At 45.8% G+C, this 16,858-nt stretch overlaps 1 protein-coding gene across 1 annotated transcript; it reads left to right on the top strand.

The window, feature by feature from the left end:
* The first annotated feature begins 1,462 nt into the window (after nt 1–1,462).
* LOC135390023 (phospholipid scramblase 1-like) lies at nt 1,463–14,992 on the top strand. Its single transcript, XM_064620046.1, has 6 exons — nt 1,463–1,759; nt 2,259–2,336; nt 3,981–4,120; nt 4,877–5,041; nt 6,332–6,493; nt 14,885–14,992. Exons 1-6 carry the CDS (start codon nt 1,552–1,554, stop codon nt 14,942–14,944), a joined length of 813 nt encoding a protein of 270 aa, XP_064476116.1. The 5' UTR covers nt 1,463–1,551; the 3' UTR covers nt 14,945–14,992.
* Nucleotides 14,993–16,858: the final 1,866 nt, after the last annotated feature.

Here is a 16,858-nt window from a genome sequence, read left to right as displayed (position 1 = left end):
TCATTTTATAATATGATAGCTCTACACCAGTAGTTCTGAACCGGGGTTTTGTGAGCCTTGTCATGAAGCCATGATACTCATGATTGCATGGGTCTGAGTTCATCAGGCAAATACTTTTTTTCCTCTGCCGGCGTATTACGCCTCCCCCCCCCCCCCCCCCAGTAGACCCTCGTTTGTTCACACTTCAGGGGACCAGAGGTGGGCACCCTCACGAGGGGTGATTGTTTCCTCAGCCTCACCTCACAATATTTGAGGTGAGGTGAGGAAAATTTTCAAACATTTTTTGAGGTGAGGTGAGGCGAGGAAAATATTTTTTAAAAAATTTTGAGGTGAGATGAGGAAATTTTCAATTTTTTAGGTGAGGTGAGGAAAACTATTGGAAAATTTTTTGAGGTGAGGCGAGGAAAACATGAACGCACACTTGATGAAAAGTTTTCCGGCGCGTACACGGGATACCCTTCCTTCTTTCCGCAGCTTCTGTCTCTCATCTGGGCGGGGAGTGCCCTCCTCTCTCGCCGCTGATCGGACGCCCGACTTTGCGCGCCATTTGCATACCCGCAATTGAACCTCAATTTCTGCGCAACTTTTATCGATATAACAATCGTTCCACGAAGCGTTTTCTGTGATTGACTAGGCCAAATCCTCCAGCAAGAAGACAAAAAAAAAGAAAGGAACGTTACATTGAATAAGCAATTTAATGAGTTCAATTTCGAAAATGTCCAGAAGAAAGTTGTTTACCCCATATTTTTCCGTTAAGCCGTTTTCTTATAATGGTCAACTGACACGTTTCGTGCAGCTCCCTGTATGCACTCACGCTTGAAGTATATGCATTTACATTGGTAGTCACTCAAAGCCAACGCGCATCGAATACACAATCTTCACATCGAATACACAAATAGCTTAAAAAATTCAGGTGAGATAATGCGAGGAAAATTTCAAAAAATTTGAGCTGTGGTGACCTGACTCAGGCGCCACAAACGGGGGCAGAGAATTGCACGGACGAAATAGCTACGCTCTGACGAAGTAAAAGGAAAGTGCACCGCGGACAAAATGGTGGCTTTGACCGACGAAATAACGCGTTCCCAATCTGGAAGGAGGAACGCCACTTTTGGCAAACAGCACGCCAAGGGTTCACTAAGCGGTACATAGTGAAAGCAAAGCCAGGAGGCAGGAGGAACAATCACGCAGGCAAGAATTTGCTCTTCGAAACATTCAGCTGAGCACCAGAGATAGAAGAGTATCGCTGAAAGATCTCACATACATATCGTAAGGATACCTCGTCCCTCAAAAACAAAGTGATGTCGTCCGCATACACAGTAACCTTAACACTAGTTGTGCCCGGTATTGGGGTGCCCTGGATGCCCAGATGTGCAATAACGCGTCATCTCGATGCTCAAGGACTGTGCAAGGAGGTAAAATGAAGAAGAAGAAGAAAGACGTCTAAATGACGGAACAGCCAGCCTCTTTGGCAACAAACATCATACGGCAGACATACGCTCGCTGGAAGGAACTCCGTATTTTGTCTGATTGTTGCAGTTGAGGATCGCAAGCATGGAGCAAATTGTGGGTACACCGAAGCGTCCATCCTCGCAGGAACCAAACAACTCTGCTGGGTCTCGAGAAGACTTAAGACAAGTCGTCAAGATGAAACCCTACACAGTGCCAGCCTTTGTTGCTGAGCATTGCGTGCCACCGGGACTTGAGTACTTGGCTCTGGTGGATCAGATAATCGTCTCTCAGCAGCTTCAAATCGTAGAGCGTAAGACTTATCACGTTGCTACATGTATAGGGCCATAACATTGTTTGCGCTGCACATAGCGAGACATTCGCGTTTATAAATAATCATCAAGTGTGGCACGCTACAGTGGTGATTTAACTGTGACACATAACGCCACGCGTATAATTGGAACGAAACAAGTTCAAGGTTAAGTACAGTTATTCCTTCGCGGCGATCCACGGAGACGACGTTGTCCTTTTGTTGACGACAGCCATCTTGCACCATGCAACTTTGTAGACATCGTTCGTTGTTAAGGTTCTGACGAAGAGTTGTGTCATGTATATTGATTGAATTCTTGAGGTTACCGCTAGATGCTAGACTAAGAGCAGCAAATACAAACCACAAACCAAACCAGGAGGGCCACAGGTTTTCCTTTCCACTGCCGGGCAAAAGGCCGCAAAACGCTATAAAGAAGGTTGAACGTGAAGCACAATGGAAGTTCCATTTCAGTAAGCTAATACTTTCGTTTTATTTGTTGCAGTGTTAGTAGGCATGGAACAGGCGAATAAGTACGTGGTACGGAACAACATGGGTCAGTTTATGTACTTCGCCCTTGAAGGTATGCTAAGGAAGAACTGGAAATTCTTACTTATTTTACACTTCTCTTGTCGGTCTAACACTTATTTCCTTACTTACGCTTTTGAGAATCTCTCCCCTAGTCCGCAGTTTACAAAATTCATTTACGCTGTTCAATGCATGGGATGGAATCTACACATCAAATAGCCGCAAACGTCATTGCTTCAATAGCGTGACTAAGCAGCACAAGGACGCGGACAAAGAACGAAGACAGGCCGACTGCGAACTCTCAACTGACAGTCTTTACTAATCGAAACATGTTTATATACACGAAAAAAAAAAAGAGGGGGAAGCCTGTTCCTAACAAACTGACATCGTTGGATTGGACTGCAACGTGTTCCCGAGATAACTTATCTCCGCGGGGGGTGAGGGAGTAAGCCACTCAGACCTATAATGTCACAACTTCCCTCCCAATCATATTCATACATTTGTAGAAAATCAAAATTGAAAAATGTGGGCAACACTGTGTCGAAGTCGACATCGATTTTTGCGTGTCAAGTACGGCGGCAAGACTACATTACATGTGCATAACACTTGGTCTAGCGCAGCCACGCCTGCGGCACGCTGCGTGGAGACAAAAATCGCAACAACAATAAGTAGATACCTTGAGCGGCAATGTTGCCCGCCACAATGAAGATTCTCTGACACCAGGGATCACCCCAGCTGACATTATCGCAGTTTTGACACCAAATTAAAACTCTCCTATCACGTGTGTGCTATGTTGCGATTTATTTATCAGGAGCGGGCTCTTGCTTGTTGCATGTTGCTGCCTTTTGAGTGGACAGACACGTGGTCACGTGGTTTAACCGAAGTTTACCCTCTCCCCTGCGAAGACAAACTGCCATAGCGCAGGACGATGGTGCGTCGGTCTTATACAGAGCTGAATACGCGAGTTCTCGTCCGATATCTGTATTTTTTTCCGAAATAGTGACTTCACAGTAGAGGGCAAGAGCCGTATTCAGACACTCGCCTCAGGGCCGATGGATGTGTGCAGTAGCGGGCCGTCCTCCTTGTCAGTTCAAATAATACATCTCAGTGTGGACTGCATCGGGCACAGGGCTTGAACACAGAAGGCGAAACTCTTGATAAAGTAAAAAAAGGAGCACTGAAAGAAAAAAGGGTGGAGCAGTTACACCTTTTAGGAGCTAATAGTTGTCACTTGCCTAAAAGGTTGCAAAGTTCTACCTGCATCACTCTGAAAATAGAACTTCACCGCATAGCACGCTGTTCGCCAAACGTTGTCACGAATGATTCGGTGAGCGAGGGGGGAGTACTCCTTTTTGTAGCAATTTGGATATATGATAATTGCTTTCACCTCCCCTTTTGCGCCCCTTATCAGACGCTATGTTGACCTATAGGTGGTAAATATAGAGATCACCACCTTTCACAACCTTATTTCTTAGAATGAGCAATAACGACGTGAGACCAGTGAAACACTGTGTTTCTCTCCTCTCCCTACTAGTAGTAATTCTACTCCGCAAAAGATATGCATCATTCCTGGACGCAGAGTCCCACTACGCCTCCGAAAAGAGGAGTGAACATTGCCGTATATAGCAGTGATCTTAGTCACGAGAATTTTCCCTCTCTGTAAACAATTGGGTGGGCTAATATATTTCTCATATCGCAGAATCCGACTTCTGTACTCGGTGCATTCTTGGCGACATTCGGCCATTCGAAATGAAGCTCATGGATTACCGTGGAGAGGAAGTGATGCGAATGTGTCGGCCACTTCGCTGTAACAGTTGGATCTGCTTCTGTTGTCTGCAGGTAAAGCTGGCAGCAGAGTTAACATGAACGCCGTTCAAGCTTGCGGTCCCTGCTGGTGCTTCGAAGAAATAACTGTGGGAGGTGCTTGGGTCATCTCATTCCAGTTAGAGGGATATGGCCATCGTTATGAAGACGTTATTTTCTGCTAGGCGAGCCAGGGTGGCTCTCTTTCCGCGTTCAAGATAACTTTGATGCGGGCCTTACATATCTGCGTGCATGCAAATTATTCCCAGATGAATTTATTAGTGCAGAGCATATACATGACATTCTCGGGCAAACATAAACGAGACCCAGCCACAACTTCCGTTGTCACAAAGACTTCCGGTCCTTCCGCGACAAAGCCTACTCGGAACCAGCCACCGTGCAGACTTAAATCTTTCGCTTTCCTGGTTTTGTTGAAATCGGGAGGCGTACGCCTTTTGTGGAAATTTGAATTGCCACAAGAAGGCGTATGCTCGCCTCAAATCAGAAGCGATAAATGTATCGATCGGCACACTGGTTGGCGCAGTGTGTGTTTGCTGTGAAACCGGATGTCGTTTTGGCACCAAACCGGAAGCGGTGCAAAATGTCTAACGATTTGAGCGTGGCCACCCTCCCCGCATCAAGCGCATGCAATGCCTTCTCTCATGTCTCAGGCGTTCCCACACTGACTTTACTCTCTGCTTGTTTTTATTTTATTGTTATCACTTTTCTTTCTATTCCGCATGTTCTGTCCTGAACGTGTCCGTACTCCACACGTACACTGACACCACACAGGAGATTCGTGTGGAGGCTCCGCCTGGAAGGAGTATAGGACACATAAAACAGGACTGTACGGTCGTCTATCCTTCCTTCTCCATATTGAACGCTGTCCACCAGGAAGTCCTGAAGATCACAGGGCCTCTTTGCACAAGCAGCTGCATGGGAGATGTCCCATTTGAGGTGAATGGTCTGGCCTAGTGTTCCACTAGGAACAGCACATGGAAACTGTAGGAACAGTTAATAATTTTATGCGATAGCTTTAAGAGGGTATTACACGTTGTAGACCCGTCCACTCTATAGTGTCACGTGACACCACATGAAAGTGCACCCATCGCGTGATCGCCATACTGTGTTTGTGCTACGCTGGCCGCAGGAAAAAAAAAACGCAAAACAATGGAATACTTCCAAGAAAAATTTCACAGCAAAAGTTTACCGCAGACGATGTCCCCATAAAAGACACATCGCTTTGCCCCTCACCTTTTTCTCTCTCTCTCTCTCTCTCTCTCTTATAGTCATCAAAACTACACATAAAGACTTGTACAAATGCTGTCCACCGTGTTACGTTGAAGGCGTCTTTCAGTGGTTGACTATACAGGGCGCAATAAGATAATGATGCTACTATGCCGTTGAGTAACTACATACGTACACAAGCCTGCTGTAAGCTTCGATTAAACTGGATTGCTGATTGGTTTGGAAATGACAGTCGTACGAGTTTTACTCTCGTATGGGAATCTGAAGAGAATGTCAGAGGCAAGCCCAGCTTCGGCTAGTGCAAAGGTATTGTCCTCGATAACATTGAACCGTAATAGTAGCAGACAGCTGACCTTCTTTCATAGGGTATTACGAGATAATTTACGATTTACGGTTCTACCATGCCGTCCTAAAGAGCAAAGTGACAGAATCTCAGCCGGAAATGCTTTTGTCGGCTGCTATGGCTCCGCTTAAAGCGTAAAGCACTACCGTCACCCCTCTACCAATCGAAGTAGCGGATATAGTAACGGCTCCACTAGTAGAAGCACTACATACAACACTGGTGTTGTGTGTATCGGTAACCAGAGCCGTCCCGAGGCGAGTCTGTATCCGGGGCAGGGTAAACATCAAGAGCCCCACCCCCTCCTCCTCCCTCGGTGGCGTCAGTATTTCTGTGAACAAAGAACAAAAAAAACGCTCATGTGCACTGCAGCGATCGTAAATTCCAATTCTCTTCATTCACGCTTGATACTGTCCAACAAACCTAATAGGGCCTGTTGTTCGGCGCCCCCTCTAGTGAGGGCGCCCGGGGCGGCTGCCCTTCTCGCACCCCCATCGGAACGGCTCTGTCGGTAACTATTGCTTATCAGAGCTTTCCCACGTGAATATCCTTTCTTTTATTTATACTGCGTCTCTTGTGTCTTAGCTAGGCTTTATTTCGAGTACGTTATCGCAACACGTTACACTCATACGTTGTTCATTACATGTATTTGATCTCAGATATATACTTCGGATAGAAAGCAGAAGATTGGAAGAATAAGCAAAAACTGGTCGGGCCTCGTCAAGGAAGCATTCACAAATGCCGACAACTACGCTCTCGCTTTCCCCATTGACTTGAGCACGGATATCAAAGCCGTGCTTCTGGGATGCCTCTTCCTCATAGTAAGAACGAAACTTGCTCGAAATATACTCGTGCGGACGTTATCACACTCAATAATGAACTTCTCCACATAGCGCGCTTCTATCCAATCATCATCCTGAATGATATCGTTCTTTCCCCTGATTTGTTGAAAATGGGAGGCGTATGCCATTATTGTGGCATTGTGCAGTTTATAATTGCCACAAGAATGGCGTATCATCCCTGATTCCATTAATCAAGGGAGAGAACGTTGCCATTCGGGATCATGATTGGCTACACTCTTAAAAATGAACTTCACCGCATAGCACGCTCCTAGCCAACCACCATCTCGAATGATATCGTTATCTGCCCTGATTTGTTGAAAACGGGAGGCGTATGCTTGTTTTGTGGCACTTATGCTGTTCATAATTGTCACAAAAAAGGCGTACGCCTCCCGTTTTCAACAAATCAGGGCAGATAACGATATCATTCGAGATTATGGTTGGCTAGGAGCGTGCGATGCGATGAAGTTCATTTCTAGGAGTGTAGGAGCGTGCTATGCGGTGATGCTCTGCTTTTAGGGTGTAACCGCACCCGCGCACAGAGTTATGTCTTTGCTCTCTCAAAATAGAACTTCACAGTATGGTGTGCTCTCATGCAGCCACATTACTACGAATGATAGGGTTAGCGCTTCTGATTGGAAGAGAGAGGGGCGTACGCGTTTTTGTGTCAGTTTAGATATACGTATGATGAATTACAGAAAAAGCCGTACGCCCCACTCTCTCTCTGAATCAGAAGCGATAACCCTATCATTCCTTGCAATGGTTGGCGCATAGAGTGCTGTGCAGTGAAGTTCTATTTTTACAGTATAGGGTGCGAAGTCAACTTCATGGCCTTACTCTACACCCTTTAAAAAAAGGGTGTACTTTAAGTCGTTTTCCTTACCACATATATTACTCCCTTTTGGAGAGTGCACTCTCAGAAAAAAGGGTATGAAAAGGTTGTAACTTCTATAGTTACCACCTACAGCAACATAGCGTCTGATAAAGGGCGTAAAATGGTCGTAAAAAAATTATCATATATCTAAGTTGCTGCAAAAATGCGTACGCCCCCCTCGCTCACCGAATCAGAAGTGGTAACCCTATCATTCGTGGCAGAGAGTGAGGTAAGCAGGTAGAACTTTGCAACCTTTTAGGCACAACATATGCGACAAATACAACCTCCGGAAAGGTATAACTGCTCCACCCTTTTTTGTGAGAGTGTGCAATTACTCTCAAAAAGGAGCCTCCTCCCTGGGCCCTGAGCCTCCTCTCAAAAGGAGCTCACTCCCTGACGGGAGTGACGAGGCTCCTCTTTTGAGAGTAATTGCACTCCCTGGGGAAGGGAGTGAGGAGGCCTAGAGAGCAAGGAGGCCTCCCTATTGGAAAGTAATTGTACACTCCAAAGGGAGTGATATATGTGGCAAGGGTGTAGTCCCCTAAATGGAACTACTACTATACACCTCTTTTTTTTTCCTTAAGTGTGTAGGACAAAATAGAAAAATAGAGCAAATGCCATCGCTATCTTTGCCACTTCAATTTTTAGCAGCAAAGGTTACTTCGCACCACGCCTCACCTCAATGTTCCTTGTGAAAATTTTCCTCACCAGACCTCAACGTCTGTGAGGTGAGAGTGAGAACGTGCACACTTCACCTGCACTTGCGAGGTACGCGCCTATCTAGTGTAACATTCACTATAATGTGACGCATGGGGATGTCCTGATTTGATATGCGCATGCGTCGCTATCCAATTTCATTTTCACAAGCACGAGAAAGATGGCATCATATGTCGAGCACCGTTCGGTTAACTAACCAACGCGACACCTTCAGACACACGCCGTGAATGACAGGGACACCCCGCCTTCAGCGCACAGTGCCACTTTGTGACGGGCTGAAAAAGAGCTTACCCATTGAAAAGCAGGAATGCGTAAAGGTTATGAAAGGCGTACCGTACTCTCTATACAAGGCATTTTCATGGGAAGTAATTGCCGGTGACTTTATTTAAACAATATACAAAAACAATGATACGCGTTTATCACGTGTGATAACATTCTTAATGCACGTGGATCGAACCACGTTAAGCAGAGAGGAATGGAAGGAGCCGGCCGATGGAAATAGAACACATCAAAGCAAGTATGCTCCTTTGCCACGCCCTTACACTTATAAATTAACTTCACGTACACTCTTAGAAATAAACTTCACCACATAGCACGCTCCAAGCCAAACATAATATCGAATGATATCGTTGTCTGTCCTGATTTGTTGGAAACGGGAGGCGTATGCCTTTTTTGTGACAATTGTGAACAGCATAAGTGTCACAAAAAAAGGCGTACCCACCCGTTTTCAACAAATCAGGACAGATAACGATATCACTCGAGATTATGGTTGGCTCAGAACGTGCTATGTGGTGAAGTTCATTTTTAAGAGTGTAACACACCCCTAGCCCACCACCATCCCGAATGACATCCTTCGTTTCTTTGATTTGCTAAAAACGGGGGCGTACGCCCTTTTTCTGGCATGATGCAGTTAATAATTGCCAGAATATAAACGGCGTACGCCGCTCGTCTTCGCTAATTTAAGGGAGAGAACGTTAGCATCCCGGATGATGGTTGGCTAAGAGCGTGCTATACGTTGAAGCTCTGTTTTTAGAGCGTACGACAGTTGACGTGTGTGACACACAAGACATTTCATATAATGTCTTGGCGTTGTGGAGAGTGTCCGAGAGCATAGAGCCAGAAAATCTGCAGAGCGACATTCGCCCTATACGACTCTTCCTTCTTCAATATCGTTCCAACGCGCTTTCAAACATGCTCGGTCAGCGTGTAACGGCCGTGAACACCGTCTGCGTGAGGTTCTTAAGCTGTCATCATGTGAAAAGTGAGAGTGGGCACAACAATAAGGACACAACAAACCAGCAGAAATTTATTTTTCACAATGCAAGTTACACATACAGGGAGTTTCAGTTAAATCCCCGAGCTAAGTAATTCGCGAACGGGTGCTCCAATAGAAGAACCTACTTTTTTTACAAGTATCTGTGCGATGTACCACCTAAAACTAGTGCGCCGTGTGAATGGGCGGGAGGGTCTCATTATTGATATAAAAATTCAAGTGAGTTTCATGAAAATCATAACTTCTAAAGCAGGGCGCAGTCGGCACTAAAACGTGTACTACCCCTTTTGGGACCTTCAGTGGGCACCTTTTAGAGAAAAATCTGCCACCGAAGCGGGTCGTTTGTTGCAGTAATTAATTGGTTTTAGTTTACATATTTTTGTCGCGGCTGGTCGAAGGGAAGCGCAAAAGGACCTGTTCCGGCCACTCCCTTATCCACCAATGAATTACGTGTTCTTGAGCTTACTTCGCAACGGCGAGTGCTAAAGAAACAGTAACAGCCCCAGACAGGCTTCACCAGTCCTTCGCCTTGCATACTGATACGCTGACTTATACTAGATGGTCTGCGCCGGCCCTCCAGAAAGAGGGAAAAGAAGCGCGCGTATAGGCGGGGTGCGGCGGTCCACCAGAAAGGGGGAAAAAGCACTGGTAAAGCTATGGTGTGACGTCACGTGCAAGCCATGTATACGCGTTTTTTTTATTACGTCCTTTGACGAGATAACGCATTTTTCTCACCATGCGCTCGCGTCGATTGTTACTTTTTCTTCAGCACTCCCCGTTCTGAAGTCAACTCAATGACACGTCGTTCACTGGTGGATACGGGAGTGGAACAGCGTCCGGTTACGCTTCACCGCGACCAGCCGCGACCAGCCGCCACAAACGTATGTAAACCGAAACAAATTAATTAATGCAGAAAATGACTCGTTTCGGTGGCAGATTTTTAATGCAAAGCATTCTTTAGCTAACAACGCCGAAAAAATGGAACATGTTCTGGCCTCGTAACAAAACTAGGAAGATATCCACGCCGCGCGTAGACTGAGCGGTAGTACGCACTCGTTCACATTCGCACCCGTCCAATGCAAAACCGATTTCTAAGTGGCGCGCTGCAGTGGCGCTGACGTCAATGATTGCGTCGTAAACCGTTTATAATAAACCGTTTATAAAACGGTTTATTATAAACGGTTTATAAAACCCAATCATGAAGCACTGGTTGACACGTCAGATGAGATGGGACCCCGCAAGCGTCCACCACCCACAGAAGCGGAGCTCCTCGACCGGAAACTGCGCACGGCGACGGGACAAGACCAAGTATGTGTGTTGCTTCAATGCACCGTTCTGTCCCATGAGAGAAACTCGTATCCTCAACCCAATACTGAGACACGACGGTAACAAGGCCAGCAATAATGAAGAGACGTCCAAGAGCGTCGCATCGGTGGTGCCGGCGCAATTGCGTCCTTGTATTCATAGTGAGCTTCATCGCGAGTTGCGATATGGCTATCTGGCATCGTAACATAATCTGGCCTATTCTTGTACGTGACGTCGTGAGTCTTCATACACGATGTTTCGCACATCGTAGACAACCAGCGAAGTGGTTTCTGCAACATTTTTCTCTAAAAGGTGTCCACTGAAGGTCTCAAAAGTGGTAGTACCCATTTTAATGCGGACGGCGCCCTGTTTTAGAAGTTGCGTTTTTTCACGAAACTCATTTGAATTTTTATTTAAATAATGAGCACCTCCCACTCATTCAAACGGTGCGCAGCTTGCAGGCGGTATCGGACAGATACTTGCAAAAACAAAGTTCTTCGATTGCTTCACCCATTCGTGAATTATTTAGCCCAGGAATTTAACTGAAACACCCTGTATATAAGCGTGGATAGTGAGAAAACTTGCCTTGTAAAAATTACACTTTTGCTGGTTTAAGTCGTGTGCTTGTCCTGTACTTCTAGTTACGTCGCGTGATAGAGTTCGTCCAGCTGCATCTATATGCCATACTCGCAGTTCCTGAGCTGTTTCAGAACTGTCAACCAGTGGCCCAACCATAGGGGTGAAAGGGCAGAAGGACGTCGCTCGGAGGTCTCATGCGCTCATTGCAGAAGAAAGCAGGAAGCTCATGGAAGTTTCGCTTTCCTACACATACTTGACACGCCGATGTCAAAGACGATGACTTCTCCTTAGTTCCATTGCACGGGCTTCCACTGAGGAATAAGTATATGAAGAACTGGAATATGTCTACACTCTAAAAACAGAGCTTCACCGCATAGCATGCTGTGCGCCAACCATTGCCACGCATTATACGGTTATCGCTTCTGATTCGTGGAGACAGGGAGGCTTTCGCCTTTATTGTGGCAATTTGAATATATGGTAATAGCTACGAAAAGGCGTACGCCTCCCATTCTCCTCGAATCAAAAGCGATAACCCTATCGTTCGCGACAATGATTGGCGCACTACGTGCTATGCGGTGAAGTTCTGCTTTTAGAGTGTAGGGCCTGACTTTTGGGGGTTAAACCCGATTCCCTCCGATAATTCTCCCTTTCTGTCTTTTAAATACTTGCACATTTCCTGACTGATCGTGCAGTTATCGAAATTTGGCACGTTCTGTCTGGTACATTGTTTTGTTCTTTTTACAGTGACGCTTGCCAAGTACTTGGGAGCTGTCAACATTGCCTAGCTGCATACAGCTCTTTTTCCAGTGCAATTGAAAATCGAATTGAATTGAATTCCCTCCCGAGTCAGGTTCGAACCAATGCGGGTTAAACACGATTTCTCCCCGAATTCCAATCACGCATCATGTTTTACCACGTGTCACGTGCGCTATTTACTGTACGAATGTGTGATGTAGATATTATTTGAGTGCAACAATAAATATGCGAAGACACATTTAACGTTACAACATGTGGTGCTGGTCTCTCTACAAAAAAGCAAGGTATGTATGTTTGACCAATATATGCACTTTAATCGCGAGCCACTCGCTGGACAGAAAGCAAAACATATTAACCCGATAACACCCGAACGTATCCGTCGCATCCAATTTCACCCTGAATTACAGGTTTAAAAATAGCACCCGATTTTTTCCCCTCCCAAATCCCTCCCAAGTCAGACTTTGTGGGGTGTGTTTCACTACGTCCCGTGACTGGCACACCTGAAAGGGTGTGAGTTGTATGGCACGCCTCACTTACACTGGAAAGGGTGTAGAAAGTTTTCATTTTGGATGGGTGTTTGGGTAAAGCACAGCAAACGTACGTATATTGCGGAATGAATACCGTGGCTGCGGCAGCTGCAAAAGCGCCTCTACGTGAAGCCGTTGAGATCAAACTGACTGCATTTCCTCTTTTCTCTTTTATTTATTTTTCTTGTATATCTATGCTGCTGACGCACATGGTGTATTTCGTGTCCGTAAGTCCCGTCTGTGACACACAGCCCGCGACCAGTCGTCTTGCTCCCTCGCCGTAGCAGACGATTCTCGGGACCCAATAAAAATGCTCGGATGACCTGACCTCACAACACGCCGCAAAAAGCCGAGAGAGGTCGCCGTCGCTGCGCGCGCTCTTGTAAACTAAATATCTCGGGAAATGCGCGCTTCGCAATGGAAACATTTTGCGTGACAGTTCCTGAGGGCCACGTGGTTAAAAATATTTATATATGTGCGAGGGTGCCTTCCATGCTGCTAGCCAATCATCATTCCGAATTACAGCGTTCTCTCTCCTGGTGATTCGTTGAAAATGGGTTGACTTCCCTTATTTTCAACTAACGAGGAGACAGAATGGTACCATTCTGAACGACGGTTGGATCCCAGCAGTGTCATGTGGTAAAGTTCCGTTTTACCAGTGTGGTGTCCACAGACACTCCATCAAGAGCATCATGAACCCTGTACACTCTACAAACAGAACTTCATCGCATAGCACACTCTGCACCAGCCATTGCCACAAATGATTCGAAGAGAGAGGGAGTGTACGCCTTTTTGTGTCAGGAGCGATAACCCAGTCAATGAGGTAGGCGCACAGCGTGCTGTGGTTTGAAGTTCTGTTTATAGAGTGTATAGGGTTATGTTGGTTAAAGGAACGTGCGTGCCTTTACAATCCCTCGGATGTAACGGACTTCACATGAGGTGCAACCCCATGACGTCATTATGCCTTGTCATGATTTCGATGATTTTGAATTCTATGGCTCCAAGGTTAACTACGCATATGTCAGGATGCTGCATTAATCCACCGCATGCGCCTCGATATGGCCTTTACAGCTCAGTGGCGTTACCGCTTGAGACAAATTGATTCTCCCACCTGTTGCCACTGTGGTGCTCTTGAGGATCTGGAGCACATTCTTCTTCATTGCCCTCACTACGAACCTTCCCGAACCACACTCTCCGAGTCTCTTCGTCAGCTGGACTCTCGCCCTTTCTTCCTACCGAAATTGCTTGGTCCCTGGCCCAATCCAGCCCAGCAACGCTCTGCGCTCAAAGCTCTTCTGACATTTCTGGACACCATCGGACTTCGATCGTTATTGTAAAGGGGCTCGTTATTTTATTCCCCCCATTCCACCAAGCACTGGGGTAGAGTATCGCCTGTTGCGATGAAACTCCCCACTCTCCAGGGCCGAAAATAAAGTTGTTGTTGTTGTTACGCATATGTTGCAAATGCAATGATGCAAACACATTTACTGGAAACAACAGCTTGTATGCAGCTTTAAAACTGGGAATATCTTCTGCGATCACTGGCACTGCTTCTGTGTTTCCACGGAGTATAGTTCCATGACCACAGAACAGACACGCGAAGAAAGTCGCCATAACCTCATTTCATGATGGGGATCTACCTGACTTTCTTAATATGCTAAGCGCGTTCCCTTCTTTGATCTCGATCATACACGCTTCGAAATGAACTTCACTACATAGCACGCTCCTAGACAACCATCATCCCGAATGACAACGTTCTCGCCCCTGATTTGTTGAAAACGGGAGGCGGAGCTTATTCTGTGCCGTGCATAATAGCTAACAAAATAGGCTCCGCCTCCTGTTTTCAACAAATCACGGGCGAGAACGTTGTCATTCGGTATGATGGTTGGCTAGGAGCGTGCTATGTGGTGAAGTTCATTTTTAAAAGTGTACACAGTTAAAACAGCACTTCACCAGATAGTAGACTCCTAGCCAACCATCATTCCGGATAAGATAATTCTGTGTATTGGGGGAGCTAGGGGGGGGGGGACGTTGGGTAGACGAGCGGTCTGCCTGCTTGCCTTCTGTATATTGATTTGTTGAAAATGGGAGGAGGCGCCTATCTAGGACACATTATCTTGTCCCAGATAGGTGCCTGCCCTCTGTTTTGAACAAATCTGGACACAGAGTGATATTATACGGAATGATGGTTGGCTAGGAGCGTGCTGTGTGGTGAAGTTCTGTTTCAATAGTGTACTTAATGTCTTTAGCGCGCGGGAGGAATCTGGAAACCCACATTTTATTTCCCTCATTGGTAGTGAGTGTAACAAACATGCCAACCGAGTCTCTCCATTTTTTTGCAGGAGTTCATTTTCTTCGAAGCAGGCAGGGCCCCGGATCTACCTACGAATATCTTCAATTGAATGCGTATGGACTAATCGTCGCGAATAATTAAAACCACAATTTTACAACTTCTGTGTTGCTCACAGTATATTTAGTGCTCACGTGACGCAGCTATACAACAGCAATCGTCCCTATAACGTTGCATTCTCACGAACACAGCGGAGGGTTTTAAAAAAGGATGCGTGAGAGAATAGGGGTCGCAAAACACGCCATAGCACGCAGCGGTGCGGATTATAGTTTTAGCGGTACCCTTGCGTTCATCGCTTGCGGCAACGCTATATATACGGCAATAAAAAGCAACAAAATTCGATTAGTTTTTTCCGAAGAACGAACGTTCATCGTGAAACGCAAACTTCGTTGTCTATGCCATTCCTTATGTCATGCGTTAAACGTCCACATCAATGCCTCAAAGGAAGGAGTAGTGGACAGGGAGGTTAGTATGCGTTCTACTGGGCCATGAAGTCGGCCCAGGACGCATACATACTTCCCTGTCCCCCACTCCTTCCTGCTGTTCTTTCTTCATCTGTCCACGCGTAGCCGCAGTTGCTTCGCGGAGCTAGCGCGGAATTAAAAACAAAAACAAAAAAAATGCCCTCAAAGTCGTCGGCCTCACAGGGCTGCAGGTATACTTTGTTACGACCAAAACGTGTCGCTGTGCGTCGTAGGCGTTTCCGTTCCCTCTACTGTGACGTGCAATGTCGGAAAGCTCCTCCTCATTTATTCAGCACACAGAAAACTGAAAAGTTCGCCTAAATTCCGCATGAGCATGGCCTGTCTCGCTCTGTACCCTCTTTGTACATCGGTGAAAACTTCATGAAGTCCCACCGAATCCATTTTTTTAAATATTCGAATTGGTGCATAGTTACATATTCCACGGGCGTCGTTAAACTCCCGTGGAGTTTACTCACTCTCACTCGCTCACCGGAGCTCTCTGCGCCTCCTATTATCCCAGATTACCATGAAATACTCCCGCTATGCGAAGGGGAAGATCAACTGTACGCGCTGTCACAGAACGTTTCATAAGCGGATTCCGACTTCTGCTTTTTTCTTTCTTTTTCATCTATTCCAATCATTGGTCACAGACGGGCGTCGAGTGAAATGTGAATATGGATTAGATGATGAGAATTGTATATGAAAACGCTGAAGTGGAACGGCTGCTAAGGTAAGAGGATTGGTTGAGTGGGCTCTTCGTTTCTTTTTTTTTATTCATAAATGCAGCGTGCAGATAGCTGTCATGTCGATTGCGTGCGTTTAAAGCCACGATAAGTACTAAGGCTATTAAAGAGGATCGGCAAAGCAGTGTATCCCGGTGTTTTCATATGGATGTGTTTAATTTTTGTTTTATTCAAACAGACACGTGCACACATTAGAATTGAAAAGGTCGAGAGGCTACGAATTAGCGCAGGTATGAAATAAGCCGAATCCGAATACCAAAAGTAGAGAAAGTGAGAAAAAGAAGGTAAGAAACTCATTTGTTAAGTCACCAACTATTTAAAAAAAGTGATATCACACAAAACTTTTCAGTGTGAGTTGGGTGTGTTATAACTAGCACCCTTCTGAGTGTAACAGCTACACCCTCAATGAGGGAGTATCCACTAAACTTTTTCACACAACTCTGGGTGTAAATAGGGTGTGTTATAGCTACACACTAAACTTCTACACCCATTTGAGTGTAAAGTGAGTGCGTCATAACTGACACCTTCCTGACTATAACAGCTACACCGTCAAGGCTGGGTGTAATAAAATACACCTTCAGAGAAGAGTGTATACGCTAAACCTTTCACAGTCCTTTCACTGTAAATTGGGTTTGTCATAAGTGACACCCTTCCGAGTGTAAAACTACGCCGTCAAAGTTTCGTGAAATGAAATCCACCCCCAAAGACGTAATGAGTCCTATACACTTGTTCTTGCATATGGCATATGTCTTTAATTCT

Source organism: Ornithodoros turicata, chromosome 3 (genome assembly GCF_037126465.1).
Source record: "Ornithodoros turicata isolate Travis chromosome 3, ASM3712646v1, whole genome shotgun sequence".
NCBI classification, from domain to species: Eukaryota; Metazoa; Arthropoda; class Arachnida; order Ixodida; family Argasidae; genus Ornithodoros; species Ornithodoros turicata.
The sequence above is the reverse complement of the archived record's forward strand: the minus strand, read 5'-3'. Positions and strand labels throughout refer to the sequence as shown.

Coding starts and splice junctions, on each gene's coding strand:
- LOC135390023 (XM_064620046.1), top strand. CDS start 1,552: ATGGAGCAAATTGTGGGTACACCGAAGCGTCCATCCTCGCAGGAACCA. Junction 2,337..3,980: donor TATGTACTTCGCCCTTGAAG/GTATGCTAAGGA, acceptor CTCATATCGCAG/AATCCGACTTCTGTACTCGG. Junction 4,121..4,876: donor TCTGCTTCTGTTGTCTGCAG/GTAAAGCTGGCA, acceptor GACACCACACAG/GAGATTCGTGTGGAGGCTCC.